The 25,992-nt window shown below is 37.3% G+C and overlaps 3 protein-coding genes across 8 annotated transcripts; 1 reads left to right on the top strand and 2 right to left on the bottom strand.

Moving 5' to 3' along the window:
• Positions 1-3,722: 3,722 nt before the first annotated feature.
• ptrh1 (peptidyl-tRNA hydrolase 1 homolog) lies at positions 3,723-7,638 on the bottom strand. The gene is made up of 5 exons (XM_079606687.1): positions 7,183-7,638; positions 6,359-6,578; positions 5,269-5,368; positions 5,107-5,152; positions 3,723-5,016 (listed from the first exon to the last, which is right to left on the bottom strand). The coding sequence occupies exons 1-5, from the start codon at positions 7,366-7,368 to the stop codon at positions 4,756-4,758; spliced, it is 813 nt and encodes a 270-aa protein (XP_079462813.1). The 5' UTR covers positions 7,369-7,638; the 3' UTR covers positions 3,723-4,755.
• Positions 7,204-25,951, top strand: inpp5e (inositol polyphosphate-5-phosphatase E). 6 transcript variants are annotated; one of them, XM_079606685.1, is made up of 11 exons: positions 7,204-7,379; positions 16,948-17,807; positions 18,924-19,047; positions 19,132-19,229; positions 19,303-19,427; positions 22,534-22,653; positions 22,764-22,871; positions 22,953-23,114; positions 23,235-23,350; positions 23,437-23,573; positions 24,743-25,874. In XM_079606685.1, exons 2-11 carry the CDS (start codon positions 17,008-17,010, stop codon positions 24,876-24,878), a joined length of 1,926 nt encoding a protein of 641 aa, XP_079462811.1. In that variant the 5' UTR covers positions 7,204-7,379; positions 16,948-17,007; the 3' UTR covers positions 24,879-25,874. The 6 variants fall into 6 exon arrangements, with proteins under 6 accessions (XP_079462811.1, XP_079462808.1, XP_079462809.1 ...); XM_079606682.1 differs by having other exon boundaries at positions 7,226-7,379; positions 18,924-19,009; positions 19,091-19,229; XM_079606683.1 differs by lacking the exon at positions 7,204-7,379 and adding an exon at positions 14,695-14,818 and having other exon boundaries at positions 24,743-25,951.
• Positions 9,516-9,962, bottom strand: LOC306995618 (nanos homolog 1-like; the record flags this gene model as incomplete). Its single annotated transcript, XM_079607374.1, has 1 exon — positions 9,516-9,962. One exon carries the CDS (start codon positions 9,960-9,962, stop codon positions 9,516-9,518), a length of 447 nt encoding a protein of 148 aa, XP_079463500.1.
• Positions 25,952-25,992: the final 41 nt, after the last annotated feature.

Here is a 25,992-nt window from a genome sequence, read left to right on the forward strand (position 1 = left end):
ATCAATTAATTCGTTCCAGTGCAATAAATAAATGACCAATTGTAATACACAAAAATCTAAATTTCCCTCTGAAATGATCGAGGAATGTGCTGGCGGAGCTTTCTCTGTCGATGCGGTCGGTGATCTTTAGGCTCTGTGCTGCACCATCACGATACACTTTCTTCAGAAGGCACTGGCAGCGATTCGCCATGTCTGCACCTGTGAGATGTTTCTGATCAAGTATGGAAGACCAAAAACGACAAAAAAAAAAAAAGGAGAAACCTCCTGATGTGCGTCAAAAATTCCTCCAGAGGTGTCGATCCGCGGCGCTGCGAGTCTCCAACTTCAATGCGCAGAATAAAATAAAGTTCTTTAGCGTGTTCAAGACGCGATGCGCGTGACCCTTACAATGTATGTTAGTCAAAAGGCACGAATTAATTTATACATTAGCTTTTTATCACTCCCGTCCAGAGGACTGTTGTAAAATAACGACCCAAACACACTGGCAGCGTCTCAGGATAAAGGATGCGTGGAGGCTCGCGTGACAACTGCGCAGCTTTCTAAATAAACGGCGAGGGCGAGAGTGGGGTCGGTGGCCGCTTGGTACGAGATTTGAATAACACACCAGTGAGTGATAAATGGCCATTGTGGTGAGAAGGGGATGAGTATCCACTGTCTCAATCGGCGTACTGACCAGCAGCTGCGCTGGGACCAGAAACCTCTTAAAGAAACAACACTCCATTTTTTGCCCATTGCAATTACAATCCAACAGTGTCTACAGTGCCATTACGCTTTGTGTCCTCGATGACGTTTCCTATATCTCAAAAGCTACTCGTGCAAGGGATTACCTGGCACTTTACCACAAAGGAACCGTTCATTAACACTTCATAAGTAAAGTGTTTTTAACAGGCACATAATACAGGGTTTCTGTAAACACTGAAGTAGCCTATAGTCAAATATTAATTGCATGTAAAAATTAGAACCCTCATAAGATGCTTTCATTTATATAACATGTTACTAAAGCCTTTTTTAACTTAAATTTAAAACGTATATTGGAGAGATGAGGGTTATTAAGGTAAATCCCCCCCCCCCTTTTTTTCTGTATGAACATAAACTGCTGAGTATAAAAATGCTATTGAACATGTACATTATTATTGTTTAGAAAAAATACAGTTCATTGAACACATGTTGTAACAATGTAAATGGGGCAAACATTTACAATGTAAACTGCCACAGAGCAGCATATTAGGCTTTAATATCTATAAGCTTTTTAAAGCAAAAAATTTTGTAAAACAATTGACACCACATTTTTTTGGGCCAAAAAATATTCTTGTGATTAGCAAATTGTATTAATTTAGGCTATATGATTTTTTATTAAGACACCATTCACAAAATGTATAATGTTTTATATGTTTGAAACAAACAATTAAAAATGAAGAGAAATCTTGAGAAAATACTCTTTAGTGACTTTTAGTTACTGAGATATAGTTTAGGCATTGTGTATTGGGTGGTATTACTTTAAATATTTTTGTAAAACAGGGAAGACCCCCTATGAGGCTCAGAACATTACCCTGAATAAATTTGCACTTTTGTATTAGCTGTGTCCAGCCGTGCCAGTAACCTCTGACCTTAGCTATTGTTAGTGCTAAGAGTGGACCAAGCAATCCTGACCATTCAGAGGAGCTGGGAATGGTCCATTGTAAAGGATTGCTCAGGAAAAGCCTATTTGTCAATGTAGCTGGAATGTTGAAAATCTGCCACAAGTGATATTGTCTTTGAAGTATTTTTCAATAGTTCTCTAAGGCTGTGGTATTGATGGAACTCTTTGTAGTCCTCTAGGATGGATGCTCCACATCTGTCAGAAATCTCAGCACAGCACTGATTCAGATCCCGGAGTATTAACATTTGATCCTTCTCTGTCCCTATTTCTTTTTTAATCAGTAATGGTGTTAATTACATGAGTTCATGACTTGATAACTGAGCCCAATACAGAATGGTCACATTTTTCAGTGTAATTAAAGCCGACAAGCAAAGAGCTGGCAGAAAGACATTAAACCGGCTCCTGCGATATTCATTGTTGTACATATTAGTTGCATTGATTGTGTTTTGTCGATTCAGTGTTCATTCAGCATTTGTTAATTCAGCGACGAAACAAGCGATTCTCTCTTAGACATTCAAAACACTTGTTCATGTCAGCAATAAAATGCCCCATTTTAACAATGGAATTCATTCATAACTTTCTTTATTGCATTTATAAGCTGATTAAATTTTATTTAGAATTCTTCTCATTTTATACACATTTTTTTTCAAACACTTATTATTTTTACATTGAATATCTCATGTTGTTTTAATGAGAGCAGCACTGGAGCTGCATGAACTCCACATGTTTGTGTCAGATCTGATGATCGTTTTCTCCAGCACGATTTAAGATGATCCAAAGAGCATCTCGAGCTTCAATGGAAGAACATCTGAACGTCTGTATAAAGTCGCATGATTCAATTCAATTCACATTTATATAGCGCTTTTAACAATACATATAGTTTCAAAGCACCTTTACAGAAAACATTACATTACATTTTAGAGTAATATGTTATCAGAGGTGACTGTGTCAAAGTGATGATGTGCATATGTCAGAAATGTACAGTTGTAAGATACTACAAATCACGCAGTTGGCAAATATCATGTAATCATTTAGGCAGAAACAATGATCTCATTAATGCAATTACTACAAGTTGTGACCATAATGATTATATAGAAAATATGTCAGTGGTGCATGTTAAATCAGACTTTTGAAGTCATCTGAAGTCCTCGTCTCATCTTCGTAATAGGCTAGATTTAAACTGGAGCTGGTGTACTCTTATATGCATCCCAAGGTAGAAACAGAGCTAATGGAACAGAATTAGCGTAGCTGCTGTTCATAACATTTTAAGCAAAAGATAATAATGTGCATTTCATCTGATATAACTGGAGTACAAGGTTATAAGGTGTATTATGTGAATCCTTGGCTAAAGAGATGCGTATTTAATCTAGATTTAAACTGGGAGTTTAAGGACAAGGACTGTCTGAGCTTCAAACATTATCAGGAAGGCCAAATGCAAAAACGCTCTCCATCCTTTAGTGGACTTAGATATCCTTAGGTAAGACCAAAATTGCCCATGAGTTTTGTGACATTAAAGAGCATGATGATGGACCATAGGAGAAGATCGGTTAAATACAGCTGAACAATGAAGGGCCTTAGATCAGTAACAATACTTTGTAATTGATACAGAACTTAATAGATAACCAGTGTAGAGATGATAAAAATTGGGATGATCATCCACTATTCTTAACCTGGTAAGAATTCTAGCAGCTGTATTTTGGACTAACTGTAGTTTTATTGAGGATCAGGACAACCTCCTAGTAATGCATAAAGCTTTTCTGCATCAGTATCATATAACGTTCCATAACAACTGTTTGGAAGTTTCTAAAATAAGACCTGGGTGTTATTTTAGAAACTTCCAAACAGTTGTTATGGAACGTTATATGATACTGATGCAGAAAAGCTTTATTATTTAACTAATGAAGTAACAGTACATCCTCCTAGATGCTAATTGTATTCTAATAGGTTCTGTACTGGTTTTTGGTCCAATAAGTAATACCTCAGTCTTGTCTGTATTTAATATAAAACAATTAATGGCCATCCAATATTTTATATCTTTAACACACTCTGTTCAACTTGGATAATTTAGAGATTTCATCTGGTTGTGATGAAATATAAAACTAAGTAGGCATAACAGTGGAAACTGATTCCATGTCTTCTAATAATATTACCAAGAGGCAGCATGTATTATTGAAAATACAGAGGGCCTAAAACAGACCCTTGCGGCACTCTATAATTTGACCAATGACATAACTTATTTGTGACCTATAATCTGAAATATTTATTTTACATCACTTTATAATTTGTTTTTACATCATGTTTATTTAAAACATTTGAATACTTTTTTGCAGTATACATTTAAGTAACACAGTTCTCTGAATGTCAGAAATGTTTAAAGTTTGCTAATCTACAGCTGAACTTATTAATGGGCAAATATTTTTTAAAAACAAAACACCACAATACAGTGAAATTAACACATTTAAAATCACCCAGTAACATGGAGTGACACTATTAAGATTATCTTGACGATGAAGTCGTGTCATCTGGGTTTTAAATCAGGAGTTTCCAAACTGTTCTATCACATAAATGCCTATGGATAAAGTTATTTATCTGATAAACATGTTGATATATTTGAAGTACTGTTAACCTTTCAAAAATAAATTGAATTCTTCTTTACATGTTCAAAAATGTCTGTTTATTTTCTCATGCTTATGTTTTAATCTTTAATCCTTTTGACATTTTTTTTTTTTTTTTACTTTATTTAAAACGGCATAGGGATTTCTATTCCAGTGCCATGAACCTTCCACAGTTCCCTCAGGAACCTCTAGAGGTTTGCAAATCCCAATTTTGGAAATCATGTTATAGAAACTACAAAAGAGCATGTAATGCTGTATCCCTAATACGTCGACTGGACTTTAAAATATGGCAGACACAGTGAATTCTAACAAAGCTGAACTCCTTCAGAACAGAGTCAACAAAGTTACTATGTATTGATGTCAGTTTTGGTTTTGCCTTCCATGTCCTTAGCTTTGGGGATCTAAACATGGGATCATAACCAAACTGAGCTCCTTCACAACAAAGAAACAGTTATCAAACATGTTTCAAAACTGATATGTTAAAACATAACAGGTAACAGGTCAGTTCTGTTTGTGCTCTTCTGTGGTGTCCTGAGGCGGTGAAAGCGCCCTTGCTTTATTCTTGTGTGATGCTCTCCTTCCCTCTGCTGGAGAAGTCTGGGATTGCGAGTCTGTGACAAATGTCAGCAGAACATCTATACTCTGCTTTATGACAGAGTCTAAAACATTTTGTTCCTCTTGTGAAAAACGTCCCAAAACATAGCGGTCGACAGGCGTTTTGCCTGACGGTCGCCCAATACCAATGCGCAACCGTGGCATCACCTGCGGACACAATCAGCGTGTGTTATAATGAACTTATACAGCAAGTCACTATAGCTTATGTTTTGCTCTATGAAATATTTGCTAACTTACATCAGTATAAAGGCAGTCCACACATGATCTCACCCCATTGTGACCCCTGAGAGGAAGAGACATGGTCCAATGAGCAATGAAGTCAATATAACATATTCGAGAGAAACTTAAACCAATGTTATCAAAACAAAAGTCTGATAAAAAAAAAAAGTTTTCACTCACCTTGCACTTCCGCCGTGTTTAATGCCGAACTTCCCAAGCGGTTTGTCAAGCTCATCGTGAATCAAGAGAATATGTTCAGGCGGAATTGAAAATTTACTGGCTGGAAAAAAATAAAGAAGAAATAAATTCAGATTTCCAATGATGGAAACAGGGGTGGGCGATATGACCAAAATCTTATTTTGATAATGAAATACATCACAATATATTTGTTATAACTAAAAATAAGAGCAAAGGTTTATTAGGCAAATTAAATTGAAATAAAGTAATTTTAAAATTGAAATAAGTATACAAATACAAAAAAAATTAAATATAGTATAGTTTTTTTCAGGTACAGTAGGTTTATTAAAAAAAATAGTAAAGACATTGAATAAAAAGGTAATATTATATTACATTATTAATATTATAATAAATGAAACACTGCATAGTTTTTACTGTAGGCTATACTACGAATTGATTATGAACTGGTTATTATTATTAAAAAGATACAAATGTTATTCAGTCAAGAGCAGTGAATGATTTTCTCAATAGCTGCATCCGAAATCGCATACTTCCCTACTATATAGTAGACGAAAAACAGTATGTGACAAAAGCAGTATGTCCAAATTCACAGAACTGATAAAAGAGTAGAGAAAAAAAAGTACCTGGATGACCTTCTACTTCCAGCGAGATTCTGGTGTGCATTTAAACCAGATAAGTACCTACTCAAGAGAATATGCGATTTCAGACACAGCCTTTGTCTTTTGTTGTTTGATTAACATTAATGACACAGGTATATTAGACTGCTGCCACACAAGCTTGAGACCTCATGCTCGGATCTAATATATTGGTCCACATCTGATTTTCACCCAACTGTTCACGTGTATGTGAATAATCCACCCGACGGGCATTTTGACATAAAATGTGTGTGTATTTGACCATTTAAGCTCAATAAGCTGCAAAAGAGAACCGGATTTGGGATCGCACAATATATTTTGTCATACCGCCCGCCCAGCCCAAGATGGAAATGAGGAGGGTACAGTTGACAATCCTAAATGTTAATCATCCACCTGAGGCGAGTTATTCTTTTATGGGATAATACAATGCGTCTCACCTGCTTTTGCCACACTCACACCATTGATGTTCATTAGCAACTTGGGTCGAAGAAGAACCAACTGGATGTCTTGAAGGTGTGTTACAAAAACCTCTCCTGAGACTTGTCGGTCAGATCTCCAGCTGTCTGACGTTCCCAAACGTTCTGCTAGCGTTGTAAGCACAGCCATACCAACACTATGTCGAGAGCCATTCATGCCAGGGTTTCCCAGCCCGACAACCTGAAACAACAAAAAATACACAAATTGTCAAGAGGTTTATAAAGGTCCTGATTAAACTAGTACTTAGGTTTAATATTTAATAGCCAAATCGGCTGTTATTAGTAGCCTTATCTCATTAGTTTATAAAGGTCCTCATCATTAGTTCATTCAGTTTTTACCTGCCATACAATACAACAATTAGTCAGAATGGCCACTTTACAGCTTAATTTCATTTTAAAAATACTAAATGACTAAAACGTTTCTTGTAATATAGATATTTTTTACTATCAACAAATGCAATACACACTAGTGTTAAATAAATGGGTTATTTAAGTAGATGGAAATGTATATTTTTTACTAGAGATACTTACTATTGGTAAAGCGACTATTAGCAAAGAAGAAAAAATTGCTAGTTTGTAACTAGTACTTGTAAGTTGTAACCAACGGAGGAGTACTTTAAGTTAAAGTCTTTAACGAACAGCAGTAAAACTGGTGGTGTTGAAAAAAAAGACTTTAATAAACAGTAACTACAAATAAGACACTGGTAACTTTAGTATCTATTTTGGAGAACGGTTTGTCATAACCTATAATAATTATAATAATGCCAAATTATTCGATAACGTACCATTTTCCTTCTGTTACAGTCACCTGCCGCTTGACCATTCATCATCTTCGGTGATGGCAGCGCGCTCGTGCTCATCAACACTCGGTTAATCAGCTTCGTTATCATCCGCATTATGAGAGCCATTGGCAGTTTGAAAGCTTGAGTCACAGCCGTCCACACTTTGCCTCGAACTGTGGTGTTACTCATTATGAGTCATGGTAAGTTTAAAGTTTACCAAACCAGTCTATTACACAGTTTCGATGGGACTTTCATCAGACACACCTCGATTGCTGGTGAACGTTTATATTACGGACATAATCGTGACTCCAAAACATAGCAACTAGCTGCTACAGCTTATAGAAAAGTATAATCGGACATATGAATTGATTAGAAGACGCTTTGTTTGTTTGCGATTCATTCACGTGGATCAGAGGCATAGATCAGAGGTCTTTACATGGATCCACATGTTCTGCCGTCAACGTGTATTGCAAGATTGCCAGATTTCAACTTTAAAATTCCCCCTACCGGAGCAAATCATCAGGGCGAGCTCCGGTGAAGTAACGTTATAGCATTTATCTCGGTCGATCCCAGAACGACTTGAAATATATGTGAAACTGAAATTATGAAGCTGGGATAACAGTAGGCCTATGTGTTTTGAAAAGGTTAGTAAATTAATGCGTACATTTTTTATACGTGTATTTGTTTATATTTGGCAACCTCTGACCCTGGTCTGACCTCAGAGAGGCGAAGGAGTTTTTTAGTCCTCATAACCCCACAGCGCCACCTATCGTGATGGTGGAGAGTAACCTTTGGTAGTGCTCAGACAGTTTATATATGTAGTCTACTAGGCTACTGTTTGTTGACAAAGCTTATTGATTTACTCACGTGATGCAGATCCAGTAAATCTTTATGGATGATCAAGAAAATGTAGGTCTACTCGTTACATATTTAATATTACATATTTAACTGCCGAAAGGAAGAAAGAAAGGAAAAAATTAAGAAAAAGAAAGTGTTAAAAAAGACTAGGCTATTAAAAGCGATATGAAGTCAGTGTTAGGCTATAATTCAAAGACATTCATGCATTTTTAGGTGGTTTATTTGCCCATAGCCTGCATCCATTGTGACTATGTTTGCTATATCTGCTATTAAAATGGCTTAGTCAAATCTCAAATGGCAAGAAATAGAGAGTATCCCCCTTATTTACACCATCCCTGCTGTAATTGGAAACGTAAGCACATGCCTTTATGGATGGATATGTTCAGATCTGCCTTTTTCGTTAAGTTAGTAGCAACACTTTATGATAAGGTTTCATTTGTTGACATTATAACTTCCCTTCATTGGTTAACATGAACTAACAATACTTATAAAGCATTTATAACAAAGGTACACTAACTTTTTTTTTTTTTTTTACAAAGTTTAAAAAAATGTCATAATGAGCGAGTACATCATGCATCTTCCAAACCGTGTTTATAGTGACTATTTCAGGCCTAACGAGTCCCTACCACTCGTGTGCTGTTTGAAACAATTCAAGAACTCATTTTCAATAATTGTATATTTATAAATCAGTGTTGATGTAACTGATGAGAAAAATGAGACTGATCAGAAGAAGTAGACATTCTAAATAGACTGTTTATTTAGCATTAAGACAAGTGTTAACTGTTCAGCGTGCAATCGTTGTTTTTATTCCCATTTATCATAATCAATAACCATTATCATGTTTTTTTCACATTTGTGTTTATCATAATCAATGACCATTGTGTTGCTTTAAATATGTTTTACGTTTTTAAAAGTCAAATAGCTATACTTGATAAATGTTTTGATAACACTTTACAATAAGATTCATTAGTTAACATTAGTTAATGTATTAACTATGAACTAACCATGAGCAATATACATTTGTTTCTGTATTTGTTCATCTTTGTTAACGTTATTAATGTTAATTGTAGTTCTTTCACAGTGCATTAATTAATGTTAACAATATTTTAATAAAGTAGGCCTATTAGTAAATGTTGAAATTAATATTAACAAAGATTAATAAATGATCGGGTTGCAGAAATCAGGAGGTTTTATCATAACTGCTTTAAGACACCTATGTTGAACTGAAAATTGTAAAATCTGATTATTATCTGATACTAAATTCCAAACCATAACAATGGGGAATGTTTTTAAATGCAAAGCAATAACAAGAAGTAAAACGGGGTTTAGATAAACTAGAAAAATATCTTTATTTTGAAAGGAACGGAACACATTTCAACCAGTAATGTGCAAACAACGTTTCTGAACAATATACAACATATAAAAAAGCGACTTTCAGTTTCACATGAACAAGAAAGTGTGAGAGAGAGTCCATCGGTTTACATCCTGCTCGTCTTCGAAGCGCTTCTCCGAGGGCAGTATTGGCGCGTGTGCGCCCAGTCTCCGGTGGCCGCGCAGAAAGGACACACATAACTCCGCAGGATCGGACAGAGGATACGTCCGTCACGGGCTTTCAGTCTATGGCTCATATACACCTCCTCGCTCTCACCGTTTTTCAGGCAGAAGCCGCAGGTGTCACGCCGGTGGTCCCGGCTGGAGGAGGAGGAGGAGAAAGTAGTGCTGGAGGCGCTGCGGGATGAGCCGGTGCTCATGAATCTCTCCCCGGTGGTCAAACGCGCAGTCACGGCTTGCCTTTCCTCGCGATGCTCCTCCAGCAGCTGGGACAGAGTCTTTTGGAGGTCCATGTAGTCCCGCCACATGAGGAAACACCCGTCAGCTGCGGGGAGGGTGTTCTCGCGATCGGTGAGAGAGGAGGACTGCATCATGTCCAGTGTCAGTCAGGTGTGTGTCACCCATGACCCCCTGATCAGTATTTATAGTGGAATCGTCTAATGATTCCAGACAGGAATGTCTGGTCTGTCTGGGGCGCTGAACACCTGTCCACAAGGTCACTGGTTCAAGCTCGCGCTTTGGTTTATTGTGTTGTATCAATTAGCGGCACGCGCCAGACTGAGTGCACGCGCCTCTGTCTGGTTTCTGTAAACATTTAAACATTGTAACATTTTCAGGGTCGTGCACAGGATGTTTGTGGCGCAGGTGCTCAAGTTAGAAAAAAAGGTCAGTCTTCTCATAAAAAAACTAAGCCTAAATGTAGTTAGGCTTACATACGGTATACACTTTTAAATTAGGCTACTTTCATATTATTTATTTAAATATATAAACATGCATTTTGTTTGCATTATGCTGGAATTGAATAAGCAAAATAAAAATTGTGCATTACTGACAGAAGTTACTATTTATTATTTATTTTATTATAGGCTATATGCATTAACACTGCAATTACAGTTGCAGGAATAATGTTATGAATTAGTGTTTAAAATGTATTTGCAATTATGAATATAGAAATATGAAAAAAATGAAATGACACTTTTCTGCATATGATATTTTTATGTGAAGCTGAAACCTCCAGCAATGTAGCAGATACCCGATTAGATGTATTCACAATAATCTTAATGTAATTAAATGCTAAATTATGTGTTAAATGTCCAAATATTTCAGTTAGCCCATAAAAATAATGGGTAACACTTTTTAACATGAACTAACAATGAACAATTAATCTTTGTTAAAGTTAAAGTTCATTCATCAACGGAGATGCGCAGGTGCTGAGGTGTGACTTTCACTGCGTCTGAAATTGGTGCACTACTTCCTTAAAGGTAATTCTTAAATCCCCTCCCTTGGCCTCATGGGATGGCTAAGTGTCCATCGACAGCCATTTGAAGGCAAGCCTGCAACCTTAGAAAAAAACGTAATGCCTGCTAATGCTGTGGTACGCAGGGAAGGAGAATAGATGCCTTTTTTTTAATGCCAATGTAGAGGCCTCACTAAGCTGAATAAACCGCTTTTGTGAGGAAATAGCTTATCATTTAATGAATGGCCTCATGGGACAGTAAAGTGTCAATCTTATGCACACTTCAGAATGCTCTCCAGAAGTAGGTCATCCAGGTACTTTTAGCCCATTTTTGTATGAGTATTGTGAATTCGGGCATACTTCTTTTGTCACATGCTGTTTTTCATCTACTATATGTGATTACTGGCGTACATTGAACATTTGCATACAATGTTGTAGAACGTCACCACTGGTAATAATCAACAACAGGCTTGACCTATATCTTTTTGATATTATTTATTATGCTGTATAAACACATTGTTTTGTTACATATCCAAACAACATTTATGCCGGATATCATATATGTAACTAGATGTTTTTTTTCACTGCCTGTCTAACGGCGTGCGTTTTATGTTTCACACTTCAGAAATGTGATTTAATTTTCAGTAAGGAAAGCAAGGAGAGCGTCGAGCATAGTGAGTATCTATGCTCCCTGTTTATGCAGTGCATTGTGGGATTTTTCAAGGAGTGAACGTCCCAGTGCACTGGAAGATTTTTGCGATTGAAACAGCCCTTAAAAAATAGAGCAAAATCCGACAATGTTGTGCCTCAAATGTTGTTTATTGAACTTGTTTATTAAACTGTTGTATACAATCAACATCACATTTGCAATCATGCTAATATTTGGGAAAAAGCATTCTTTCTCGTATGATATTTCTATATCATATAATATAAATATTAAAAACAAGAAAGGCATTTTTGTGCTCATATCACAAATTTTGGTTGCATATTCATTTTGGTGGCAATTTTGCTTCAAGCTCCTGATAATTTCCATCCCCGTGTCTGACAATCCAATATCCGAATGTCTTATTTACATCGTGTCTACACTTCGTGAGAATTCGTGAGCGTGCAAAACTCGGCACAAAATGGACAAAAACTTCTGCGGTTTGAATGGATTCTGACTTAAAAACCTTTGATTGGCCATTGCGTTAAAGAAATACACAGATATGTCTGTGATTGGCTCCATTGCTCAACGCTGCAAAATAAGTTGTAAACAGAAACCTTTGACGCTCTCTAGAGCGCAAATACGCACTGGATCGTTTATTAGTTTCACTAATATGCTTTTATTAGATTCAGCTGAGGGTGCACCGTGCACCTCTGTAGAAGTGGGCCTGATCGGGTCAGTCGCACATGGTGCTCCTAAATATTTTTTCACAGTCGCACGCAAATGCGACTGAAATGGTCACACTGTAGAGCGCTGACCAAGTGGAAACAGAGTTCCTTCAGAGTCAATGGGGAATAATTAAAACGATCAAAATCATCAATATAGTCTGCTTTTTCATGCATTAATCTGTTGTAGAATGTCCTGAAATGTAAAATGAAAGAGTTGTATTTAAGAGTCCTTTATTAATTGTGAATGTACGACTAGGCCACATGTGCTGGACGCATGCTTACATGTTCGTGTACAATTGCCATTTTGAAATGGAGTTGAACAGCGGTAATTGTTATTAGAAGTATTATTTCTCTGGATTTGGTTAATTCGCCTTTCTTTCTGGTGAATGCAGTGCGCTGATGAGCCGATGTTACACTAAAGTTCTTGGACCGCGTTCGAGTGTTGATGTCATTTCTACAGAAACAGGAAGACAGGGCAGGACCACTGATCTATATTAATGATTAGGGGTGTAACGATACCTTCATTTCACGATTCGATATATATCACGATACTGAACTCACGATACGATATTATTGCGATACTCCCAAGACATATGATAAAAGGTTAACAAAAAATGTACTGTTGATTAAAATGCTAACTTTGATATTACATTGTGGGTTTAAATGAACAGGTTTGGACTTGGTGCTTGTAATTCAAGGACAATGGTGACACCAGAATAAAAATATTCATGATTCTGAAGCTGATCATTGCATTATTATACATTATAATCAACATTATATAGTAGTTTAATGTAGTACTGACACTAAAACTCTGAAAACATGATTTTTTTCTTATACAGTCATTTCTATTTTGGGTGAACTATCCACGATACATATTGTCACTATCCACGATACGTATTGTTGCATTTTTGTATTGCGATATATTGTGGCACGATATATTGTTACACCCCTATTAATGATATATCCCTATAGTGAATTATGTGCCATTCACTATATAAAAAATTGTAGTTGTGTGAACAAGTGACCGATTTCAGCCGCAGGTTAAGTGTATTATTTATAATGTAGGGGGCGGGGCGCTTCAGATTATAGAGAGCATTTGATTGAGCTGAAAATTTGATGAGAAGCTGAAGTGCAGAGTGATTCAAAATCATCAAAATCGTTGATCCATATTGGATCAAGAAGTGAGAGACTGTAAGTTTTGAACAGTTATATCTTTTAAATGTGAATTTTGTCATTGTTTTGGAGCACACTAGCTTATAGAGGGTAACATATTCAAACTAAAAGCCAAAAAACTTAAAGTCCCCCTGTAGTCAATAATTGTATCCCTTAAAACTCAATTACATATTTAAAGTTTGTTTCCTTGAAAAAAATGTCACGCCTTAAAATAGCTTGAATGTAACTGCGTGTAACGTCATTTAGTATACGCGGTTCATTTACACCAGCTCAGAGATCAACTTGTTGACGATCACACATTGACGTGATTGGTTAAAGTTTGTGACGTCAGAAACACCAGCGATTTCAAACCGTGATTTTGAGACTGTCTGTTCACTGCGGTTTTAAGGAGAAAATACTCAGCAATGCTGCTGACTTATGAATTTGCACGCCGTTTGTCTTAAAGCATATTAAAAACACCACATAGACAACATTTAAAAGCTTGATTTTCACCACATAGGGACTGATACTGATATTGTCATTACAGAGTTGTACGGTTACTGAACCAAAAACATAGGACACTTGTATTTGGTTTCAGCCATTTTATATTTATATTATATTCAAAATTGTGAATATAACTTCAAACACTGACTGAATTTTCAAGTAGCCTAGTACCAAATAAATAAATTTACATTCCATGATTATTTCCAGAGTGAATTTATTACTCGAAAGGTGATTTCAGAGTATCGCTGTATTAGTTTGTATTTACTTCAGAGTATACTGAAAAAAATAAGAGAATAATACATAGGGGAAGATACCATATAGCCTAAGGGAAGAATCAAGGGTTAATTATATTATATATATTCAGTTGAACTTTTGAAATCTGCAGCATATTGCTTTAAGTTAAAGGGCTGTCACAATAACCGCAATATTGTAATACCGACCGTGATACTGACAAGCCAACCACCACAATGTTCATGTTTTTTCATAAGGCCCTTCTTGTTTTATACTTCATATGTGTATTGAATGTTAAGTAAATGAATAATGTGTAGAAGAATGTATATTTAACTGGGGAAACAATGGGAAACAATTTGGAAAATAATATTAATGATCCGCTGACTTATAATAAAGATAGTCTACGTACGGATCAGTGTAATTAGTCTACATAACATTTACCGCTATACACGTAACACATAACTCCTCTTTCACAGTAATCAATATGGAGTTTTCAGTGTTAGATACTTAAAACTACATTTGGTTCCCATATTCCTAAATAATATGTGGATAGTTTTGTAAATTGGCCACTTGTTTGCAAAAATAATACCAACTCGATTAATAATAAACGCACGATGGCGCTGTCCCATAATACACTGCTGCAGACTGTCAGCACGCCCTCTTGAGAAGTTGTTGGTTGCTTTGGTTGTTAAGGAAGTCCATTAAGTTTGCCTCTTCAGCAAACTGGAGGTAACGGTGAGTTATTTCATACTCAGATGCGTCATTTTATTCCTCACACAAATGTATTTTAATATAGATTTAATTCCATTTCATTATTCATATTTTGGAAAGATAAAGCGCTAACTCGATAACATCGATCTTACAGATGTGTGAGTGACCATCGTGTGGCATCAGTGAGTTTTACATCGCTGAGGGACAGAGATTTCTGTCAGCTGTAATCACTGATCATAACAGTTAATTATTAATGGCTTTCAGTCTTAGTTAAGTATTAATTAAAAATTGGACACCAATAATAATAGTAACTATAATGTTTTCATGTTGCTGCTGACTGTTGTTGTTATTATTTGTAACGTTAACGTACCCTAACGATTTGTGTTTATAATTTACGACGTCCATTTAATACGTAGAACTCTTTTGCTAAATAAACATTTTAGTAGATAAGATTAATAATGATTATTGTGTGTTATTCCGTTGTCGTTTTTCATACAGCAACTATTATGGACTGTGTAAGTGTAACGTGCAAAAACATTCTCCCTCTTGCCACCATCTCTTAGCTGTTACCACCTGTTTCAACTAAAAACTTAAACATTAAACACTATTTGACCTCAAAAGTTTTCTCTAATATTGGGTACAATAAAACTGCTATTTAGTGGAGAAAATTACATTTCCTTTTATCCAAAGCTACTTACAATGGAGGAGCATACGAATTTTGTCTCCGAAATAGGCTAATATAGCAGTTACGCAAAATATATAAAATGTTAACACAAAAACATTTTGTCCAGACAGTATTGTTATAATATGTTTTGTTACATTTTAGATTTTGAAATAAGAGCAAAATTATTTAATTTGGAAAAGAAAAGCTATGGGTCTTTTTAAATATTTGGGGACATTATATATTATTCAACAATAATTTTGATCTGCCTGCATTGACGCCATTATATGAGAACTGAACTGAGCTGGACGATGACATCACGGTTTTCTCCAGAGCTGCTATATAAATTAACTAAATTAATAACTTTTTTTACAACAAAAATTAGGCTAACCATCACTGAACTTACTGGACTATGAATGCTATTTTCTTCTAGAAACAAACTTTGTTACATTATTTTCCTGTTATCACTGTAAAGCTGCTTTGAAACAATCTGTATTGTTAAAAAGCGCTATATAAATAAAGGTGACTTGACTTGAAAACGTATAGCTACTAATAGATAGCTTGCAATACATATATATATTTTAAAACATAAAAAGTTAAAAACACCTTGATTTAAATTGTTTTGCTGATTAAAGGGATAGTTCACCCAAAAATGAAAATTTGCTCTTGATTTACTCACCCTCAGCCCATCTGAGGTGTTAAGTGACTTTGTTTTGTTTTTTCTTCATTAGAACAATAAAGAAGAATTATTGCTGAAACTATGGTCCTCTGTGATTCATATAATGTAAGTCAATGGGTGCCATCACTTTGAGATTCAAAAACAGACAAAACAAAATTAAAACCTGCGGCTCCTGAAGATACACTGAGGTCCTAAGAAGCGAAATGATCGGTCCATGCAAGCTGAAACGTTGGGAATCTGTGAAAAGTCAAATGTCAATTGAGATTGTGCAATTGAACGTGGTCTTCATTTTTTATATAGGTTGCGGCATCCAGGAACAACACAAGTACCATTTTGATTAACAATATACAACACACTCATCTGCTGTAAACAAACAGCGTCAGCTTTTCATTATGCGACAGGAAGCTTGCGCTTCAAACGATCGTTTCTCTTCTTAAGACCTCAATGTATCATCAGGAGCCGCGGGTATTAATTTAGTTTTGTCTGCATATGTTTTTTGAATCTCAAAGTGATGGCACCCATTAACTTCCATTATACGAATCACTAAGGACCACAGTTTCAGCTATAAATCATCTTTACTGTTCTAAAAAAGTCACCTACATCTTGAATGGTGTGAGTAAATTAACAGCAAATTTTCATTTTTGGGTGAACTCTCCCTTTAAAATTATTTATGTTTCAATGCTTCATTCATAATAAAGACCTGCATATAGTATAAAATTCCACATTGGGCAAGATGTGGAATATCACTAAATCAAAAGAAATAATTGACAGAATAATAAGTTATCTATAATCATTTTCTCACATTCTCCACAGGATGTAATCAGTTGAGCACCATGGGGGTTGTTTGCATCTAAAACCAAGTTTGCCAATAGGATGAGTGAGCATGGAGACAGCATCGTCCCGTTTAACCCTGCAGAGCTCAGGTCAGGAGAACCAGCCTGTAAAACAGATATTAATGTGCTGCGTGTAGATCTGAGGAAAGAGAAGAGCAACAAGGAGGAGCTCGAAGACATCAAGAAGACACATGATGGGTCCAAACTGCTTCAGGATGAGCTTAACAAGGACGCCAAGCTTAGTCCATATCAGCCTCGACCTCCCTCTCTTCCGAAGCCCGTGGGATTGGGCATGGAGGGTAAAAACATCTCATTTGATGAGAAGCTGAGGGGGAGAAGATTGAGGAACAGCCAGGAGAGTCTCACGGACCCGGGTGAGACGGGCTCTTCCACCGACTCTCTTAAAGACGCCGCCTCGGTGAATGGCCAGGGCCTTGCGTCCGGACGTCCACTCGATCTCCCTCCCGTGGAGACACCGCCGTTCATGATGAGGACCGGGAGCTTCTCCGAGAATGACGAGTCCCCCCGTGAGGATTTTGATCCGAATAAAGAGCGAATGAAACCGTCCAGAATTATTCTGTCCCCACTGCAGCTCACCGGCACGTATCCTCCTCTGGATAACAGCGCAGCCTCCGCGTCCTTAAGGACAACTAATCGGATTGACAGGGATTGTTTGGATTACAGTGTGGTGGGGAGAAGGGGGCGGTCGGTGAGGCTTCAGAGGAATCTGAGCGATAGCGGGCTGTTGGACACCATGGTGTCGGACAATGCCTCTGTCCATTCCATGAAGTCCACCTATAGTGTTCTGAACCCCATCAGACCCCGGGATGTGAGGAACAGGTGAGAAACTTGTGCTTTTTTCATTCCTTTCTTCTTTTCTGCAGTTATCGCTCAGCATATCCTCCACTTTAAGATCACATGATCACGTTCTGAAGAATGCAAAGGAGATTAATGGATCAGCGAGATGCTTGTTCAGCACCTTCTGTAACTGTCAAACTCCATCAGCGCGTTCACTCATGTTCTGCTTGAAAGTGAAACGACTATACGAGGACAACATGCAATATCTAACTATTTAGACAATTTAGAAGACAATCAAAGATGATTCAGACACCAGATATAATTTTTGATAAAAATGTTTTACTCGTAGGTGCAGGACACAATAGTTAATTTATGTAGGCTAAGTGAGGATAGCAAACTGTGACATATTATACCCAAAAATCCTTCATACAGTGGACTACCAGTAAAAGTTATAAAAATGTAGGGCCAAAAACTATTCAGACGCTTTGACCTGACCATGTTTTGCTTAAGTGTTTTTTCTTTAATTGCTAATTTTTAGACCACAGACTGAACTTAAATGTAACAGCTGACAGCTATTCAACCTAATTCAATTGTGAGACAGTCTAACTGAAGGATGACCAAAACCCAGTGAAATATCAAATTATTTGATAACTCTTGAGTTCTTGTCATATTTTATTACCGTTTTTCTAAACTATAACTGTAGAAATAGTTATAAACTGTGATTATGTGAGAAATGTTGAGGTGTCTGAATACATTTTGGTTTGACTATATATAGAGAGAGAGAGAGAGAGAGAGAGAGAGAGAGAGAGAGAGAGAGAGAGAGAGAGAGAGAGAGAGAGAGAGAGAGAGAGAGAGAGAGAGAGAGGTGTTACTATCCTTGAGGGGTTTCATGCCCACAACGTAGGGTTTACCCAGACCATACACACACAATCTACAGTTCTTAGTTATGATACTTTTTTACTAAAAATAAGAAGTAGTAAATCCTGGTCACTGTATGGAATGGATCCATTGTGTGGAAAAGGGCAGCATGACCATTCAGAACATTTGGGTGAAGTCTGTTAATTTGAATATATTATGCAACATATGCTAGAAGGAGAATTTCTCAGTTTTTGTTCTTGTTTTTTGTTTTCCTGAAAATGCACCTGCATGTGGTTTTAGGAGCTTTCTGGAGGGCAGTGTTTTGGGTAGCGGCGCCTTGCTGGGGGCAGAAGAGCTAGACCGCTACTTCCCAGAGAGACGACTCGGTATCTACGTCGCCACATGGAACATGCAGGGAGAGAAGGTGTGGGACAATATGTCATTTCTCATGTTTTGTTTTGTTGAAGTGCATAGCAGCTGTAGCCTAAGCTCTCACTCTTGGTCTCAGGGGCTTCCATACAACCTAGATGATCTTCTGCTCCCAACCGACACAGACTTTGCACAGGACGTCTACGTTATAGGAGTTCAGGAAGGTTGTCCAGATAGGTAAGATTTATTTTTTATTTTTTAGTCTTTTCCTGATGCTCAGCATGTTTACACTCTTCGTGTGTGTCCGCAGGAGGGAGTGGGAGATTCGCTTGCAGGAAACTCTTGGGCCGTATTACGTGATGCTGTACGCAGCAGCCCATGGAGTTCTCTATCTCACTATATTTGTCAGGAGAGATCTCATATGGTTTTGTTCAGGTAAAGCTTTTTTAAAAATATTTTATTTATTTATGTGTAGAGATGCACCGATTTCAATTTTCTAGGCCGATTCCGATTTCCGATTTTTCATCAAGTTTGACCTGCCGATACCGATTTTAGCCGATTCCGATTTTATTTTTTCTAACCACTTTACAACAACACACACAAATGTTTTTTGACTATGTTTTCTTTAATAGAACATTTTGCATAGAATATAGAACATTCAAACAAATAATTACTCCCGGTGTGGGAAATTCACACACATTAAAGTGAAGTGTGTTATGAAAAAAAAACAATTCCTTCTTTTCACATCCAATTACACACACACACAGGCCTATTGCAATCACTTGTACATCAATGGCAGGTTTTTCTTCGCGAACAGAAGCATTTCTGTTTTGTCCCCAGTTGCAGGTTAACAACTGTTTCACACTGCAAACGCGAGCGGCGCGTCAACGACCGCTTCACACTGCAAAAGTGAGCGGGGCGTGAACGAGCGGCGCGTGAACGAGCGATTCACACTGTAAACGAGCGGCGCGTGAACGACAGTTTCACATGGCAAACGTGAGAGGCGCGTGAACGACCGGTCAGCGTAAATGCATCATCACAGCAGCTGCAGCCGCCGGAGTATTACTGGAAGCGTTTGTAGTACAGCGTCAAGGTGCGTGCACACTACAAGCGACTTTGTCGCTGCAGGTCGCCAGTGGCTGGCGGTGAGGTCGCTAGTGGGCGTTCCCGCTACTGGTTGCCTAGTAATGTTTGTGAGTGACATTCACGGATGTTTCTCCATGTTGTAGACAACAAATCCGTTTTCTTGCCACTACAAACAAACATTTTGGAAGGAAAATTCGAAATATAAATGGAATCAGTTCATAACATGCATAATATTAAAGATGAACGAGAAACTGTGAGTGCTTTTTGCCATCGCGGCTATTTAATTGCAAATAAACGGGCAAATACCGGTCTATATGGGTCCACGAAACCAATCCGGCTCCGAGTCAGTGCTGTGAACACCACTGTATGCACACGGAGATATATCACAACTTATAGCACAGTTTCTGACTGCTAAAATTAGCTTCTCGTTCAACTTGCCTCTGTCAGAGAATGACGGATGATCACGCGCGCTCCACTGACTTCACTCCTATTGGTTGTCGCTCCCGAAAGTCGCTCTTCATTTGCATAAAGTTAAACACATCTCAACTTTGTCGCGTCGCCAGACACGCCCCATCAGGTCGCCAACGGCCGCGATCGCGCGTGTCGCCGGAAAACGCCCGCTCCCCATTGAAATGAATGGTAACGTGTCGCTTTGTCGCTTGTAGTGTGCACGCACCTTCACAGCAGCTGCTACAAAAGTCTCGGCGCCGAAACCCGCGATTCACTGCTGCTCACGCGACGTTCCTGCTTGAAGCTCGCGCGCTTCTCTTAGACCGGTTTTAAAAATCGGCATTGGTCAGAGTGATCGGCCGGTCACCGATTACGGCCGATTCCGATCACCAGCCGATCAATCGGTGCATCCCTATTTATGTGATATAGAATATTATACAGCACCATTCAAAAGTTTGTGGTCTTAATGTCTGTCATATTTTTGTAAGACTTCTCTTATGTTCACCATGGCATTTATTTGTTAAAAAATACGGTAAAACAGTAATGTTGTGAAATATTGTTACAATTTAAAATAAGTTTTTTCTGTTTTAAAATATTTTAAATTGTAATTTATTTCTGTGATTGCAAAGCTGAATTTTCAGAATCATTACTCCAATCTTTAGTGTCACATGATCCTTCAGAAATCATTCTAATATGCTGATTTGGTGCTCAAGGAACATTTTTTATTATTATGTTGACTTGTCAATGATAACTATCAGTGTAAGTTCAAAAGAATACATTAGCATTTCACTTTTGATCAATTAAATGTATGTGCACTAATAGTTGAATATTCGATCTGTAATTATTCAAACAAATAAACAAATAAAAATTAGAATTTTGCTACATGTTGCTTTGCTGGCTATTATAAATCCTAAGTACGCGAACTAAAACTCACTATTATAACTAAATGCATTGAGTGGCGCTGTGGAGCGTGTAAACAAGATTGTGCCAGTTTGGAATTGCTTTGATCTAAGTGATCTTTCAAAATGGAATTACTTTGGATCAAATGAATCGACATGTCATGTGTAAACATTGTCGGCTGAAACTGAAATCACACGAAATCCAAACTTAATGATTAAAATAAACGATTCAACTTAATTTAAATTAACGAATAATCAAGTATTCGTTTTTGATGAGCCCAGATATTCAAATACAATATTTTTGAAAAAGTCCATCCCTATTTTAACATATCCTTGCTGAATACAAGTATTAAAGGGGTGGTTGATTATGATTTCACTTTTCTAACTTTAGTTAGTGTGAAATGTTGCTGTTTGAGCATTAACAACATCTGCAAAGTTACGACGCTCAAAGTTCAAAGCAAAGAAAGATATTTGCTTTTAAAGAAAAGGACTACAACAAATGGCTGGTAGGGACTACACGACATTCCTCCCGGGTTAGTGACATTACTAACTCTAAAATTTACTTAAACCCCGCCCCCGGGAACACGTTTCATAGATTATCATGACAGAATATGCTAATCAATGACTAGAAGATAACTACTACACATAAGCTAGATAAATTCATAAACTAACCATTCAGAAATGTTCTGTTGCATTCTACATGTTGTCACTTCTTGTTGAGTCTCTCCATTGTCTGACTCCGGTTTGAACATAAAAGGCTAAAGTTTTTGAAATCTTCCGTGTGTGTCTGTGTGAGGTAAAAGGACAGGAGCTGTTGTAGCTCCGCTCTCGCCCTTTTTGCTGGGAGCAGCAGCTCATTTGCATTTAAAGGGACAGAAACAAAAACTGTGCGTTTTTCCTCACCCTCAAAAAGTGACCATTTCTGTGGGGTATTTTGAGCTAAAACTTCACATACACACACTGGGGACGTCAAATACTTGTTTTACATCTTGTGAAAAGGGCATTATACCACCCCTTTAATTTCTTGTAAAAACTTACAGACCTCAAATGTTTAAATGATATAATATAATATATAAAAGTGTGTCTCTTTCTGTCACTCACTACAGAGGTGGAACATGCTACTGTCACAACCCGAATTATATCTCAGATTAAGACTAAAGGAGCTGTGGGTATCGGCTTCACTTTTTTTGGGACATCCTTCCTCTTTATTACATCCCATTTCACCTGTAAGTGGAAACTTAACCCAAGGGCAAACTACCCAGTTATGTTTTAATGAATGTTTAGAATGACTATGGCATTAGGAATAAACCCAACCCATTCTTTGTGTGTGTTTCAGCTGGAGATTCTAAAGTATATGAGAGGATCTTAGACTATAACAAGATCATAGAAGCGTTGGCTCTTCCTAGAAACCTTCCTGATACCAACCCTTACCGCTCCACCACCTGTGAGTGTTACTGATTTAGTCATATTTAAAGATTTTATTGTGTATTATTTATTTTATTAACAAAAAGTGGTTCATTCTCAGGTGATGTCACAACCCGTTTTGATGAAGTCTTCTGGTTTGGGGATTTTAACTTCCGCCTAAATAAAGCCAGAGGAGAGGTGGAGGCCATTTTAAATAAGGGTGTAGGCGCAGATATGAGCCCACTATTACAGCATGACCAGCTGTTGAAAGAAATGAAGGAAGGCAAGTGCAGAAAGATGTATAATTTCAGTCCTGTGTAATTTATGGAGGTATTATGTTCCATTTAGGGAATATTTGTTCTTTGACTGATTGAACTGGAAGAATCTCTTTGTGCATTTGCAGGTTCCATTTTTAAAGGGTTTCAGGAAGCATCTATTCACTATCCTCCTACTTACAAGTATGACATTGGTTGTGACGTCTATGACACCACCACGAAGCAGAGAACTCCGTCATATACCGTAAACTTGTTTTTGCCAATTATTTACTAATATGTCACTATATAGTATCCTAGTATTGTAGTTCATTTTCCCTCTTGTGTTGACAGGATCGGATTCTTTATCGAAACAGACAAGTAGATGACATTAAAGTGATCAAGTATACGTCTTGCTCGTCCATTAAGACATCAGATCACCGGCCAGTCATCGGCATGTTTCAGGTCAAACTTCGTCCGGGTAGAGACAAGTAAGCAACACTTGTAATCATTTCTACTTCTTGAGTAGTTATCAAGAAAAGGGATCATTTTGTTCATTTTGTTTTATTAATTCTGTCACCATTTACTCACCCTCCTGTTGTTCCAAACAAATACTTTCATTCATCTTTGAAACACATATGAAGATGCGTTTAATGAAACCTGAGAGATTTCGGTCCCTCCATTTCACCAGGTTTATAAAGACATTGTAAAAGTTATCCATATGAATCCAATGGTTTAATCCAATCTTCTGAGGAAACCCAATCACTTTATATGATGAACAGATTAAATTTAGGCTTTTATTCATATGTAAGCATTGATTAGCGTACATGCATAGAGATCATCAAATATGGTCACAGTCCCTTTAAGACAAGTCATTTCACTCGGCGGCTGTCTTTGAAACGCCTCTTGGGCATGCAGCTCCCATCTCTTTGAATAGGGAAACATCAAATTCCCCAAAACTGTTCGTCAAGCTTACAATTAAATTTCATATTTGAAATCACAGATGAAATCTGACAACAACTGTCTCATAAATGTTGTTTCTAAACGCTCGAATCATGACAGAAAACAAAATTTTTCAGTCTGAATCAAGCTCATGCGCAGTGGGAGCACGCGTGACGCGTCTGACTGTTTCTATAGGAACCGGAGCTTCTAACGGCAACGGCAGTGACGCAATGACACATATCAATATCATATCAAAATATCAATCGCCGATTGGCTCTTATTTAGAAGGCGGGACTTATTCCACCATATTGAGCTTTGCACTTTTCCCCATTCAAAACAATACGAGTGACGTATCTTGTGTCATTCTGTAGTCTTTAATATGGCCAACTAAAGCTCAGAAGCTGCATTTGTGTTTTGAAAATAAACAAGTCTTTTGGGTTTGGAATGACATTTTGAGTAAATGAGTCACTAACATGACTCCAGTTTGACTTCTTCACATTCATGTCATTCTAAATATTTTGGTGTTACGAGTTACCTTAAAAAAAGATAATGGCACGCAAAAGCACTGGGACAACCAGCTTTTGTCTCCATACAAAACAAGCCATGTGATCAAGTCAACTCAAGCTTCTCATCAATTTATGGAATGTTTTGTGTTTGTCATGAAACATTTTTCATGCAGGTTTGATAATCCATTAACTCAGTCTGTTATCCTCCCCAGCATTCCCTTGGGTGCCGGCCAGTTCGACAGGAGCCTATACCTAGAAGGAATCCGAAGGAGAATCACACGGGAGTTGAAGAAGAGAGAGGCAGCCATGAAAAACCAGAATAACAGTACAGTTTGCACCATATCCTGATCTACCGATGTACGAGAGCCATAGGGTGCTAAAACTGATCATTTCAAACACCGAGCTACTGACTTGGAAAGCTGGACTTTCAGGACCAAAGGAAAACTCGATACTACAGATGTCAGTCACGGCACTGAAGAGCACAGTCCAGTGACCAAAAGACTGCTGCCGGACGTTTAGCAGCTAGTGTTTGAACTGTAAAATATGACTTTTTAAATCTATAAATTATAATGACCAGAGTAAATTAAGTTAACTGTACTGTACATCCATTATTCCTAATGCGTTTTTTTGTATTGTTTCAAATTCTGCTATTTAACTTGCAAGCCGTAACAGTCTGTTCTACGTATGGTTTCAACTGATAGCGTTTCATGGCCTTGTTAAACCATTAGCTCAACTTCTAATCTTTAACTGATAATGTAAACGCCTCATACCAGTACCGGGTAGCTGATCCTCCTGGTTTCATTGGCTTCTGGGTCTCTCTTTTGAACAGTTTCTTAACAATGTGCTAACAGTGGTACTGCTTTTTAAAAGGAAACTGTACTGTAGCATCATTACCAGCAAAATGAGGGAATATTGGTGTTAGCAGCTGTTTATTTATTGATTGTCATCATCGATAGGTGAACGTGTGTGTCATGTAGAGAGTTTGACCTTTGGTTAAAATGTGTGCGAAATCTAAGTGAGGAGGCACAGACTATACTTGAGTTTACTGCCTTAACTGTTAACTAATAACAAAATTCAGCTTACTTGATGTAAAGTGTGATATAGGGAACGACCATAGTATTGGTATTGCTTGCGCATGGATCTCAGTGACTGTGATGTTATACTAAGTCACGCATTCACATCATGGATTTCAGTTCTATTTGTACTGAAAGTGCCTGCGATCTTGTTCATGATTGCCTCAGTGACTTCAAATACATTCTGCTGTTTAAAACCAAATAATAGCCTGTTACAAATATTTGTTTACAATGTAAAGTAATACAAAAACGGACTTGTGTTTGGTGTTATTTCTTATGATTTTGTTTCAAGCACACATTTGGCAGCAAAAAGGTTATTCAAACACAAACCAAATATGTTATATTGCTGAATATTCAAATTGCACAGAGACAAAAATATATTGAAAGCC

This window comes from Phoxinus phoxinus, assembly GCF_949152265.1.
Source record: "Phoxinus phoxinus genome assembly, chromosome: 3".
In the NCBI taxonomy this organism is placed as follows: Eukaryota; Metazoa; Chordata; class Actinopteri; order Cypriniformes; family Leuciscidae; genus Phoxinus; species Phoxinus phoxinus.

What these genes read in the sequence shown, in the direction of transcription:
- ptrh1 (XM_079606687.1), bottom strand. Translation starts at nt 7,368, where the DNA reads ATGAGTAACACCACAGTTCGAGGCAAAGTGTGGACGGCTGTGACTCAA. An exon ending in TGTGAGTGTGGCAAAAGCAG is followed by an intron (nt 5,369 to 6,358) that starts GTGAGACGCATT and finishes ATTTTTTTCCAG; the next exon opens with CCAGTAAATTTTCAATTCCG. An exon ending in TGGACTGCCTTTATACTGAT is followed by an intron (nt 5,017 to 5,106) that starts GTAAGTTAGCAA and finishes TTGTGTCCGCAG; the next exon opens with GTGATGCCACGGTTGCGCAT.
- inpp5e (XM_079606682.1), top strand. Translation starts at nt 17,008, where the DNA reads ATGAGTGAGCATGGAGACAGCATCGTCCCGTTTAACCCTGCAGAGCTC. An exon ending in CAGGAAGGTTGTCCAGATAG is followed by an intron (nt 19,230 to 19,302) that starts GTAAGATTTATT and finishes GTGTGTCCGCAG; the next exon opens with GAGGGAGTGGGAGATTCGCT. An exon ending in CTTCGTCCGGGTAGAGACAA is followed by an intron (nt 23,574 to 24,742) that starts GTAAGCAACACT and finishes TATCCTCCCCAG; the next exon opens with CATTCCCTTGGGTGCCGGCC.